Raw genomic sequence first — 14,859 nt, forward strand, 5'->3', positions numbered from 1 at the left:
CGTTTTTCAGCATGCACTTTTAGGTAAGACTCCGAATGTGTATATGTTTATGCCCTGTTAAAGATCGGGTCAATACGACCCAAGGCAGCCAGACTCGCTATGCCTATTGGTGGAGAAAGAAGAAGTCCCAACAAATGACGTTTGAAATCTAGGCGAATATTGAAATCCAACAGGTTACTGCAATTTTGATTTCGTTACTCAATATATACACATTCATGAGAAAATACTAGGGGCTGTATAGTCTATGAACAAAAAGTTAAGTATTTTCACTCGCACTTGAGCACTCGCGATTTTGTTTTCGCACTTTACTTAAAATAATATTTCCCGGTACTACCCCAAAAGTAGAATTAAATTATATCAAACACGCAACGTGTTAAATAGGCTGCACCATTAAGAGAGTTACACATATTTCAGCATGTGGTCCATGGTTGTTGAAAAGAAAATCATTATAACACTGAAATTATGCACTAAAGTCAGCAAATCGTCACAATAAAACGCACATCAATAAAACTAGGGTAAACCGGTGATTCACAAAATCAGGGTTAAGGTGTGAATGCCGTATATACTTGACTGAAGTACCGAATAGTTATTACTATATTCATATAACACTTTTATTTATACAATTGTTTTACAATCGGCAAACATAACACAAAACTAGTAGAGAGTGTAATTAACAATTGATACGTACACTTATTCTTATCAGTTTTTAATGGCAGTTTTTATATCACATGCGGATTAATAACCTAGAAGACATGTTGAAGCAACAACACGCACGTATTTATGAGAAAAATGAGAAATACAAAGCACTAGCTAAGATAATAAACGAAAGCAAGGTAACGAAGGTAAAGATTACACCGCTTGGAAAAACTCATAGACACACAGTTAGAAACTATCAAAACATTACAGAAAAAAACGCGAAAGATTTTCCACGCCGGATTATTTACCATACACTTAAGACGCTTCTGCAAACATGAGCGATAAGGTCAAGCAGTTAGGAGATGATATAAAAAATACAAATAAAGAGGAGATGGCAGATTTGGATCGGGGTTTCGATTCAATTTTTATCTCAACAAATGGTTTTTCTTAACTAGTGAATTGAGCCTGCGCTATTTAATTAGTCATAATGGTAAATTGTATAATTTTAACATTATTTTAATTCGTAAATTATATAATGATAATTATATGATAAACACATATTTGACGAACAACTGTAACGTTGTACTCGCTATTTCACAGTATACTCTGTTCTTACACAAATGGTAGACGCGGATAGTTTAACGTATTGTAAATGGACATTTAATATGTTTCAGAGAAAACAGTTTCGATAAAGGGCTATTCGTAGCGTTGAAACTCACATTGCATTTACGGCTGTCAAACTGAAAACGCAAGATGGAATTGGAGTCAACCAAAATATCCTCTTTGACAACATAATTGTAAATAACGGAGGGGCCTTCCACTTGCAGCATGGCGTATTTATAGTATCCGTCGCTCGTTGTTATGAACATGATTCTGTTTTCGGAGCAGAGCTTTTGTCTTTTAGTGGTGTTCGTCTGTTTCCATTGTAAATTATTAAAAATTGTTTTGCAATAACTAAACCTTTTTTGATGTATTATGTCGATATGAATATGCGAGTGAAACTTTAAAGCGGCGGTCAACCAGATTAACGAAAAAAGAAAACTTCTAAAATACCGTCATTAAATGCTTTATATTGATAAATTCAAACATTGGATCTTAAAATCTCCAATAAAAAATCAAGAATAAGAGGAAAAAACTGAAAAAAGTTACCCTGAACAGGGCTCAAACCACTGAACCCTGGAGCGTTGTATTCTATACTTTATATAAGCAATCCTCGTAGTTTCGCAAATATATAACGACAACAACAGAACTCTCCAAATTACCTGATAGACATATTCAGTAAAATTTTATTACCGAAAATACTGAAAAAATGAAAACTTAACAACATTTTTCAAGTTATTAAATATACCAGTCGTGATATTTTAATCATTATAAACTAATAGTTGTAAACAATACAGTATTTTAGAATTTAAGATATATAGCAATCTGGTTGGCCGCCCATTTAAAAAACTTAGATATATCTAATTGTATATTTTATCCTTACGGACTTTTTCTAAAGACTAGCTTGCCATGCGCATATTAAACCAACGTTTTTTTATCAACAAAAGTAAACTGCTTCAATAATCATAAGAAACAGGAACTATAGTCTACAACAGTCAGCAATTTGCAAAGAATAATTCAGTGATAATATTCAGATGTCGATTATTAGAGCGCTTAGGGTAACCATTTCCATCTTTTTAGCACATAAAGTAATACCTAATAGATTAACCAGTTATCGCCGAACAATGCTTTAAGGACGTACGCGGCAGTTTAGTTTCACGCAGATTTGTTTTTACTGTAACACCGGCTGCGCAATATGTGTATGGTTTATTCGGATAGTCGTTATGTCTAATAAGGGAATAATATCAAGAAAGTCGCCGAAGTTACAACAACGGTAATGACGGCTTAAGAAGCAGTCAAAGTGAAGTGCAGCATCAATTGGTTCAGAAACGCGGCGATACTGCCACCTTGCGCCAAGGCCAACAAACGTGACGACTATAATGAGGACGAGGAGTACACAATTTCAGTGGCTACCATGGCTACAATTACAAAGCCGAATCCGCCAGCATTGGTCGAGCTCTTCCATTACGACATCAAAAACGAAGAGTTTGAGGGATTCTCGGATGTCGATTTCGTGTAAATACCTATAACGCAAATGAACATTATGAGAACATTATGTGTACCGGTATTTTTTCTGTCTGTATGCCATTCACTTGATCTTGTGTTTATTTGTGAGCTTTAAATAATTTGTTGCAATATTTTATGTTTGGTAACATCGTAAACAATGTTTAATTTGATATTAAATTAAATTTACCAATAATATATATTATGGTACATGGAATATAAAACTTTTTTCCATACAAAAGATATCTGCGTCGTAATCTATATATATATATGGCAAAAAAGTTAAATACCCCCCCCCCCAAACGTGAAGTATCTATTTTCCAATTGAAGAATAACTACAGTATATAATGGTTCTAGTTTTACTAAAACTAATTCAAACTTATGTATTTTGAAAATTGTGTATGTGTTATTTGTCATTTTCAACGGCATTCTTAGAATTGTACTTATCTGTATATATATATTGACATAGATTTTCGCACAAATAAATTGTATTTGGACCTTTTAACGGTTAACTTGAAATGACTAAGTAGGATGTAATAAAGGGTGTACTCGTTGTGTGTGAAAAACAAATAGGAGTAAAAGCACTGGCAAGAAAATTTGAATTATTTTGAACACTTTTCATAAAATACTCCCACCGTAGTAACATGTGAGGTTTTATCAAATTTTGCTTTGCGGTTTGGAAGTGATTTGAAGACAAAATTAATGAACACATGAAAAACATACATCACAATATCCAAAAAGCTCGCAATGAGCCAGTTCTTAGTATGTGATCTAAATAATGGTGTGGCTGTTATATCCGTTAAAATGCACTTTAATATTCATTTAATATATTTTATCCCACTTTAACAGCGAATTCGGTTGATAAAAGCCCCGTTGATTAAATTTTATCAACGGCACGAAACGACGTCATCAACTGCCGAATCGGGACTACTTTTTTCCCACGCACCTTGTCACCTGTATTTGCCAAGTGCATCAATAATAAAAACAATCTCTACTGTTTGTCAATGTTAATGACTTTAAAACAAATAGAAGTAGTAAAACAACGTGTTTGTTGTCATGTATTGTAATTCAACCTCTAGTATTAGGTAAAGTTGTCACTATGTTGCAAATAGGTTCTGTTGTTGTGGCTCCCCTTTGACGGAGTCAGTTCAAATTGCTCCCCTTTGACCGTAGAAAACAATCGCCTGCGAAATTCTAATACTTAAAAATGTCTGACGAATTTAACAAAACCAACTCCTCATTAATTTTGGGTGAATTAAATGATGAAAATGATCAATAAGCAACTGAAACAATGGAATAAACACTAAGCCAGTTCCAGGAACAGTATGGATTTGATCCCTCTAATATGTTTACAAATGAGATTGAATTGACAACTGAGAATGAAACCAGCCCCAGTACTTACTTTAGTTCTGATGCACCAATTAGTATGTCATTCAATGTCATTCTCCCAACTTTAAATTATATTCTTGACATGCCTGACACTATAGAGTTATTCGATGTTAACCCCACTGATGTCGGTAATTTCATTGTCCAGAATGGAAATAAAAAGACTGTAGCGAAGACCTTGTCTGACATAAACACATTTAAATGGTTTCTAATGTCAAAAGCTGAAAGAAAAGAAATCCACCACATAGAACCAACTCTTCTTTATGAGTGTTTGGCCACTTTCCTGCTGTCCCTTAAAAAGTCAAATGGCACAGATTTCGAACCAAGCTCCCTCCGTGGCATCATCGCTAGTGTTGATATGCACCTGAAACGACATCGCTATGGATGTTCAGTCATACCAGGGAGGGGAGCCCAATTTGCACTCACAAGGGACACTTACAATGCAAAGAAAAAAGTCTTAAGAGGCAGGTAAAATTAAGATGAACGGTTATAACTAAACGAAATTGTCAAAATATCGTATTGACCAGAAAACGTACCATTTATGACAAAATTGGGAAAAAGTGTAGTCTGTACGAAACTATTACGCTGGCGACATAAATTTGCAATTAATAAATAAAAATCGAATAGTCACATTAAACAGTAAAACTTTAAGCCTACGAAAGATAGAATACAAAAAATAAATTTGAAATAAAAAATATAGTCGAAAAGGTAAATGAAACAGTATAAGAAATATACATCACCAATTTAAGGTCAGGGAAACCGTTCTAGGGAGGCCAATCTGCTGAGTGATACCGACATCGATCTGCTCTGGGAGAAAGTGATCATTGGCACCGAGTCTCTGAAGGCCTTGTTAAATACAACCTGGTTGAACATTTCGGCTTGCGAGGAAACACGGAGCAATACAATTTGCGGTAAGAAACCGTTTTAACACACAAACACACAAAATATGTATCAATTGTTTTTATTATTTTGCACCCCATTTCACAAAGTACACCAGCTTCAACTTAAATTATGTCATCTATTGTTGTTCATATCCGACGTAAAATAAAGATTCTTGAATCGTGTGTCTTGTTAGGTGGGGAGACGTTCGTCTCTGTGTGGACTCGAATGGTGTGGAGAATCTCGAGTTAAACGAGCGTCAAACGAAAACACGCACAGGAGAGAACATCGCTGACATAAGAAAAGTGTCTCCCAAGATGTTCGGCACTTCTGGACCAAGAAATCATGTGTTAATTTAGAAGCTGTACTCAGATATGCGTCCATCTGATTTATCTTCAGATCAGCACCCTGTCTACCTGGCAATACGCACAATTGACACTGCATCCCAGTGGTTCTTGCGTCAACAATTGGGTGTCAACAAGCTAGGTCAGATGCCGAAGGCCATTGCAAAAGACGCCGGCTTTTCCGAGCACAAGAGAATAACGAACCACTCAGTTTGCAAATTCCTGGTCCAAAAACTTCAATGCAAACATTCCACCCACTGAAATCATGGCCATAACAGGGCACAAAAATGTCCAGTCCATAACCAATTATTCCACCATATCTGTTGATCAGCAGCAAAAGTGTTCCAACATTCTTGCTCAGTCAAGTAAATGTAACAACCCCACAGCTTCCTCTTATTTCCCTTTATGAACTGAAACTATGGCCGAAATGCAGCCTAGACAACCACCGTCTACCGTTGAACAAGTTGATGTTCGCCCCACCCAGTCACTTCACCAGCAAATGTCTTTCTCTCGTTCGAACTACTTTGCCTCACAATTCTTTGGAGCCACTTTCCACATTCAAAATTACAATGTATATAATTAGTTAAATTTGAGTTATAATTTTTATTTCGTCACGAAATAACCACATATTCTAACAAAGAGGCAAATATTTTGCACCTCGTGATCGATTTGATAGTTTGATATTGAACGTGAAATGTGTGTGGTGGTAGGCTACGTTGTAAACAAATGTAGTTCCTTGTTTATAACAACTAAATGTTATATTGATTTTAAGACACTTTTAGATTTGCAATTCAATATGAATACAATTGTAATTAATAACGCACGACTCTTTGTCACAGAACGATATTCTGATTTAACTAATTTTGTTTAAATAAAAAGGTTTACTGAATAAAAAGTGGGATAAACAGAATAATAGTTTTGTGTTGATTATATATCAGATTTATCATGCTTTTTGTTTTCTAAGCCTCGCATGATAAACCTGATCTATAATTAACACTAACCTATAATTCTCTATTTAAGTAATAATCTAGTGGATTTTCATGGTGCACCATGTAATGACATAATTTTACATTATTTGCTTAGTTATTCATGGTTCTTCTTGCTCTAGAGAGTGATTTTCTAAGGTGTATTTAAAGTTAAATCTTAAAGATGTTGTATAATTGATTCTCTTAAAAGCTGTGTATTGTTTCAAAATGGATTATATGTGTTTATAGTATATCATTTGCCTTTTTGCCATTGTTAAGTATCCATTCAACGATGCACATTAAAAATTCATAAATCACTAAAAAACGAAAAGAGCTTCCATCAACAGCAGCCTGACAGTGGTGGAGATCACAAGAGCCATGAGGAGGACCCCCATTTTGCCAGGATAGGTTTTCTGAGATAATTGATCAAAGCAACAGAAGGAACTTAACTTGTTTTAAGCTGAAGGAACCGTAACACTTATGTCTTAAGAATGGGAGAAAATAACGTATCACTTACGATTCACGATTTTAACAATATTCAACCCCATTTGATCTTTAGAAATGTCCTTCTGACCAAATACAAATAAAAAAAATATTTTACAATACTGCACTGTGAGAGCTCAATCAGTCTTACGCGCGTTCTTTCAATGCCCTTGACGAGGAGGGAAATTCTGACTATAAAAATACATGTATATTAGGTAAATATATTACTATTTCACGTACACACTCAGTAACCATCTTCAAATAGTTAATGACAATGAACCTGATTTAACATAATATCCGTTCCTGAATGATAATTATGTCCAGTATCCCACCTCATTTTGCTCATAACATGTATACGCAGTTATCGCATAGAGAACCCGTAAACTCTAAAGAATACCGCTGGGCGTTTAATCCATTTCCGAACATGTTCCCGTTTAAGTCCTGGTTAGCTTCAGCGGCAGATCTTGACTGTGTTCCTACGTGCAAATTAGCACAAAAATGTTAAATAACATGTATGCAATCCGCACAGGCTAATCAGGGACGACACTTTATACCAATATGTTTTTTTTTCCAGTTCTTCTTTAATGCTTTGAGCTTTTATGCGTGAATACGTTCCGCTCAACGTTCATCCTGATAAAACAAAATTCCATGTAAAAAATAAGTCTCAAGAATGTCTTTAAAGTCGAGTTCAATCAACCTAAAACATCGTAACAAACATGTTACCATCGACATCTGTTAGCGTATTTTTGTGGAGAAATGCTTGAAACCTTGTCACATCGGCTGCTAAAGTTTTGAAATGACGATTCAATCTAGCTAATTGAGGTGCCGGAGATAGTCGATGTATCACGATTGGTTGATGAGACACGCGATGTATCACGATGGGTTGATTAAACACGCGATATATCTTGCGGAGGACTCCGGAGAGAGTCTATGCATAGTTTTGGCATATTTTCAAATTCGGAATACTCGGCGTTATCCACTGCAAAAACTTACCTCCATGAACTTTTGACATGTTTGAAATTAGACTAAAATCTTTATTTGGCGAGCACACCATATAACATGAGTTGTTTTAATTATGGATATATATTAATGATCTGTTTGTGTTTATTTATGGCAGAACATTGTTTATGTGACTCATATTAACGATTAAAGTGATGATTATCAGTTGCAACTCCCAGTGGCCCGGAGGGTCAATAGCTGGAAATATGATTATTACATAAAGGTATTTTTCGTTTTAAAGTCTCATCTTGGCGACAATTCAGTTTATGAGGAAAGTGTCGTTACTGATAAACCTTGATATGAATGTTATTTCTGCATTCAGAGTCCGAGATATGTTTAAAATGTTCGGTTAGCTAGTTTCTCAAGGTAGGCTTGAGTTATTTCTTTAAAACTTTAAAATGCCTACTGCATATTAAAACAATGAAAACCAATGCCAATTTTGGTTTTTCTAGTTAAAAATTTGTCAACATTCGAGGCCAGTTTACACCTAAACATTTGCATATATACTGAAAAGGCAGGTTAACGTTTCGCGGTAAGCTAGTTTGCAGTGGATTAAGGGTTTCATTCAAACTAAAACATTTGTTCCCCATATAAACACGACCCCATCTAAAAAATGTCTTCTAAATCTAGTCTGGACTTTGTCATAAGGAAGGACTTTTTAACATTTTGAAATCGTACATATTTGCTTAAAAGACAGTTTACAGTACATCAAAATAGATATTTTCTTCAAACTTTATAATTATGTAGATACATTGATCAAGACACTCTATTAACTCATTAAGCACTAATCAAACAACATACATAAATGGACCAATCTCTGTTAAAATGGGTAAAATGCATATCCGCAAAGGCTAATCAGGGACGACACTTTCCGATTTAATTATATTTCTCTTTAAAAGAAAATCTCTTCAGCGCAAAAATACAGTTAAGGCGGAAAGTGTCGTCCCTGATAAGCTTGTGCAGACTACACATGGTAATATGGGACACTTTTTGCACATGCATTTAACCCATTTTCACACAGCACGGCTCAAATATATATCAATACCTGGCGAGATATGCACATTGCATGCATGATATCAAGGTCAATGTTACCTTTTAATAAAATTACAATATGGAATATGTGTAGTATTTAAACAAAAAATACCTATTTTCATGACACTGAATACATAAATGTGTTCCAATTAAAACTTCAATCAGGTTGCAGATGGGATCAATTAAACAATTGCTGAATGTTGATAAAAATGTCTGCTCAATTATTCTTTACAATTGAACTTTTGTATTGAGAATTTTCAGTAAATGTCTTATTATAATATCTAGCATGAGATTTCATATGGAGTGTTTGGGGTAAAGGTCACTGTTTGAAGATATTGAGTAATTGTTTCCACAAAATAACTTGAAAATAAAATTGAGTTATTGCAATTAAACATTATACATATACAACTTGTGTCAATGGATTGCACATTCAATTGGGGGGGGGGGACGGACGGAATAACCATCGTTAATCGCACACGTACTAAATCAGTCAATAACATTTACAATTAAAAGAACATTCAAAACGCGCTGTAATTCGACAGCGCTTGTTATTTAGGTGTATTTATTGTTGTTATTCATGTTTGCCATACACCATATCTGATACACAAACATACATTCATGTTTGGTATTTGAAACTATGTTATTTTATTTCGAACTCAAGTAAATGTTTACGTTAAAACGCGTAACTAATTGTTTAAGGCCTTTTCACAGATTTTAAATGCTATATATTAATATATGTAAACATGTTATCTAAAAATCTCCAGTAAACAAACAAGAATAAAGTTTAAGAAAGAAAAAAAGGAACCCTCAACTGGGCTCAAACCACTGACCCCTGGAGTAAAAGTCCATCGCTTAGACCACACGGCTATCCGTGCTCATGCAATGAGTGATGTATTTTATACTTTATATAAGCAATCCTCGTAGTATCCCAAAATATAATGGCAACAACAGAACTCTCTAAATTATTCAATCGTTTTTCGTTGACACGCTTTTATAATTTTGGTGTCTTTAAATCGTCAAAAGATGCAGATAATGGATATATTAGAGCATGGTAAATGTTCAGTATTACTGTTTCCACACAAATATCATAACTAAAACGAAACTTTGCGAATCTGATTTTTTTTTATAAATAATTTTGTCAATTTCCAAAACGTGAAAAAGCCCCTTTAAGTGAATCTTATCTTATCTTTTAAGTATGTTCACCTTTTTAAAATAAATAATAATTCTGATCTATATGATAAAACATGCATGTATTTGTTTTACTGATATGACTTGTTTAAGTTTTTTATGAATTGTTAAACTTTTAATCTACTATAAAGTACGAATATATAGTGTAACTTGTACTCGAACAATCAATACATGATAAGAACAGGGTAACCTTAGTTTATATATATATATACAATTTAGATGATAGTATATTATTTGAGTAAACAATGACAATTGCGTTTGTTTACTGGTGTATATTGTTTATTTTCTTTACATAATATTTTCAAAAACAATTGGACATTATGTCAGCTGAAATCGAAAAAAGTGCAATCAGTACACTTGCGTGTCGTTCAATTTACCAATTATGGTTAGCGTCTAGAAATAAGACCTTGGCAAACAGCGTAGACCAAGATGAGACGCCGCATGATGCTTAAAGTATTTTCCGTAAGAAACATTATAAATATAGAAATACATATACTAGACATCGCTAATTTTGGAAATAAATTGATCCAATTTAGAAGGATGGGAGAGTCCACTTGGCATAAATGGGTTAAACATTCATGACTGATAAGCGGCAGCACTACTTACATTGCTATTACTACCGCTACAGCAGCAACCGCAGTGACATTAACAATAAACATTCATCATCAACTCATGACATCAAAGGTCAATTCTTTATCCGTATCTTTACACAGAATAAACATGAGTGATCGTTTGGCCGTATAAAACAAACGTTTGAAATTAGTTTCTTGCTATAGTAAAGAAATAACCGGATCTGCAATTGGTTTTATGTTAAAAGATAGCAGAACGTGATGAAAATGATAACGCAAACTACACATGCATTAAGTCGGCTTCTCCCAGCGCGAGGCTCATACAATATTGCAATTCGTGTTCATACATAAATACTTCTCATGAAGCGATCTCTAAGAATTGCATATGAGGTGAATGAATCACGGTATATGTTTCTGTTCCTCAAAAGCAAAACTTTTTTCACCAACTTAAACTTGAACGAACGAAGCCATATATGTGCAACTTGATACATATTCGTATTTAACTGAGTGAAGACCTCGATTCAAAAAGCATATGTTTTGTTGCATTGCGTAAACGTCACGGGTATTTAAGTTACTCATGTTGATGACGTACTTATGCGACCCCTACTAGTAAGAATTCTAATACCCAACACGAAACATCGAACGCAACTAAATGCTAACACATAATTTGCGTTGACACAAAAGGGTGGTGCTACAGTGCTAGCCTTACATGCCACTAAGTACTAGCTAAATACGTAAGGTAGTTTCATTTAATTCAAAACATCAATTTTAATACCAATGTCACATATAATAACATGTAACAAGAAATAATACACTATGAAACATAATCATTGTCCGGTTTTTCTTTATCACCATTTTAGGCAATGTGCAAACATACATGTTTTGCCATTTACCTAACCACACAGATCGTTTATGCAGGCCCGAATTTACTCTTTTGTTAAATTAAATTTTGTTTGTGTAAATGTTAAACTATCTACACCTGTACAAGTATATTTAAACATAACTGGTTATAGTCTGATATACTAGTAATTATTGTGTGTTTATCATATAATTAATTTTATTCTGCATAACAATGAACAATTGAGTTGGTATGTACACATCAATGAACACATGAGGAACGTCCGACACACTTTTGTGATTAAACCTTTTTTCAAATCCAGCTAACAACAGTTCACACATAACAATCTTAACTAAATGTTACTTTATGTAACTTTGTCAAAATTACTTTTTGCTTCGTTGCATTTAAATATATTTTTTCAATACAAAAACTCGTAACTGCATAAGAATAAGAAATTATATAAAACAACAACAAGAATCAACCGGGGATAAAAAAACAAGATAAGTATCAATAATATACACATATGTCCTAAGTTTGCCCCGCAGCGGCCGCACCGGTCCCCAACTGCGTGCCAGCACCAACACTGATAACCTTGACCTCACTGCCCTCGCCCCCGTGTGGCTCCACGCCGAAGGCGGTTATGAATACGTTAGACACTATGACGAGCAGCACCAGGATATTGCAGAACTTATCGAGGCGCTCCTCAATCAGGCGCTGCCGGCGGTCGTTGTCGTGAACGGCGGCGGTGGTGTCGGCCTTGTGCTCGTCCAGTTTCTTCTCTATGGACCAGATAATCAGCATGCAGATGGTGAATATGACCTGGGGAGGGAGATGCATGGTGTCAATGCATTGTTGGCAGTAGAGTATCAAGTCGTATTGTGACATATAAAGAAGCAGTAGTAGTTGTAGTAAATCATGTCGTAAATCATGTCGTTGCGTGTCGTATTATATCGTGAGGTCGAACTCTGAGTGTCAAGTCGTGTCGCGGCGAGTAAGCTATAACACTTACGTAACCATACATGCATTGATGTACGCTGCAAAATAGCGTACCCGCATTTATCACATGCTATACCCTGTTTCCCATGTAATATAACCATTACGAATATTTTTATCTTAAATATGTGTTATATACTTTTTAAGCATTTTCATTGGCTTAGTTTTTGTTCGATTGACCAATTTCATTTTGTTATTTTGCTGAAATTACGTTGCAAGGTCAAATGACGTCAAGAAATGTTAACAACATTCGGGATTTATCATTTTGTTTGCGTAAATATTTATTTAATTTGCTCATAAAAAAACATGTGATAAAAAAGATCTGACACTCTTTGTCATATCAAACGATATTTTATTAAACTCGTCCAGGAAATTCGTTAGTAAGCTAGCCAAAGGCTCGCTTACTAACACAATTCCCGAACTCGTTTAATAAAATATGGTATGATAGGACAACTCGTGCCGGATACTATATTTATCACTTGTGAATTGTAGTTGACGAGTATTTCGCAAACGTTGTACAAAGCAAAACTTCATAGAATAGTAACGTGGCCTTATACTAATATACGAATTGAGAACAATAAACAATATGTAAATCCAATCATATTACGTAATTAACAATCCTTGAATACGATCATTTTAATAGATCAGCAATTCTTCTATGCTCACAATGATCGGTTAGTATCATCGTACACTCCTGTAGCCATACTTGCGTATTATGCAATGCATAAACAATTCTCGCATATTATAGTGATTCGTTATACATATATAGCGAACATAAAAACTATGGCGAAAGTTTTTACCTGTAGGCCGATTGACATTATAATGAAGACGAAGATGGGGTAGTAATATTTGTCCTTGTTCTCCATGGAGAGGAGAGACTTAAGCTGGGACACGTTCGCCATCACCAAGGCGACGTCCATCAACTGGTGGATGAAGTTGCGCTTACCCACGTAGATGTTAGGCGTCTCAGACATGTTCTGGAAGGTGGAATGCGATAATTTGTGAACTATAGAGCATACGGGAGACACGGGAAAAGGGGACTTAATGCAGTTTCCGGAAGTGTCGTTCAGGTAAAGCAGGTGAAGTCCAAATAAGCTAATCGGGGACGACTTTCCGCTTTAATGTCTTTTTCGGTAAAAGGGTGTCTCTTTTTAGCGAATATCCCATCTAGGCGGACAGTGAACGATTGGAAATGTATAACTGTCTAACACACTACACATGTATTTGTTTTCCAATTGATTCGTTGTTCCTTAGCATTTGTGAGCAGTAACAATACTATTAACGTTTCTGCCATTTATATTCACTTTGTGTACTGGTTAACTAAGATGAACGACGACAAGATATGTCTGTATTCATAAAATTCAAGAAGTAAACATGTAGTCCCAAGTAAGGATAGAAAGCAAAATACTGGGGATTATTAACATAATAATTTTATATATTTAATCGCCTAGAATTAGATAAATGTTTGTACACTATGCCATCTAATTGGCTATACACAACGATTAATATGATTTAAATGCTTGATTCACTCAGTGAATCGGAATACTTTTTTCATTTAAAAGTACTCACTTAAAACACCAAGACGTGTAAAACAAAGATTGACTTTTAATAACCATCATAATAACCATGTAAACTAAAAGAAAGACCAAGACAAAACACATGCAGTATTTAAAAAATAATTTGAAAGTCAAAATTATTAAAACTTTGTTGTATCAATTCTCAAAACCGGAGACAAAACTATATTATTTCAAATTTAACTGTATAATGCATATACGTAGTACCTTAAATGTTGCGTCAACGGCATCCTCCGATGTCGGAACGTTTGTTGTTTGTGACGTCATCTCGACCACTTCCGTTTCGTTATGAAGCTCTATAAACTGGGACATGGTTGGCTCCTGTTTGAAAAAGTGATGTTTCAGATCGTTACTTGAACATTTACTTTCCGAAATATATTACAAGCACAAATGATGTAATAAAAGTATTTTTTGTAAACGTATACAGGTAATGGTTAGAATTTACGAGGGAGAATCTTCAATATTCAAAATTCCATTTTAAATAAAGAAACACACATACATCATAGCTTGACAAAATAAATTTAATTTCATTTTTGTTACATATTATTTCGCGCGAATGCATACTTTTTCAGTTGTAAACCTCATTTAGACTTCATAAATCCATTTCGAATTAAAAAAGAAATAATTAATGAGAATAATAAATGTATTCGCTCACCTTTCAACAGAGAATATCCGTTAAATTTAGAGTATCTATCCGGTAAATATAAAAAGTTATACTTTAAGATTGTATTATCTTTGTGTAGCTTGTTTAAATCTGAATGATTATTGTCTTCGTTATATAAATAGATAAATTATAAACTATAATTCTAAAGCGCGAGAAAATGTGAACACACTATATAATATTTTAAGGCATCTAATATTTTGATTTGT

The 14,859-nt window shown here is 34.4% G+C and overlaps 1 protein-coding gene across 1 annotated transcript; it reads right to left on the reverse strand.

Annotated features, from left to right (window-relative positions):
- Positions 1–11,315: 11,315 nt before the first annotated feature.
- LOC127853259 (ninjurin-1-like) lies at positions 11,316–14,859 on the reverse strand. The gene is made up of 4 exons (XM_052387605.1): positions 14,645–14,859; positions 14,197–14,310; positions 13,216–13,392; positions 11,316–12,241 (listed from the first exon to the last, which is right to left on the reverse strand). Exons 2-4 carry the CDS (start codon positions 14,299–14,301, stop codon positions 11,951–11,953), a joined length of 573 nt encoding a protein of 190 aa, XP_052243565.1. The 5' UTR covers positions 14,302–14,310; positions 14,645–14,859; the 3' UTR covers positions 11,316–11,950.

This window comes from Dreissena polymorpha, chromosome 12, assembly GCF_020536995.1.
Source record: "Dreissena polymorpha isolate Duluth1 chromosome 12, UMN_Dpol_1.0, whole genome shotgun sequence".
NCBI classification, from domain to species: Eukaryota; Metazoa; Mollusca; class Bivalvia; order Myida; family Dreissenidae; genus Dreissena; species Dreissena polymorpha.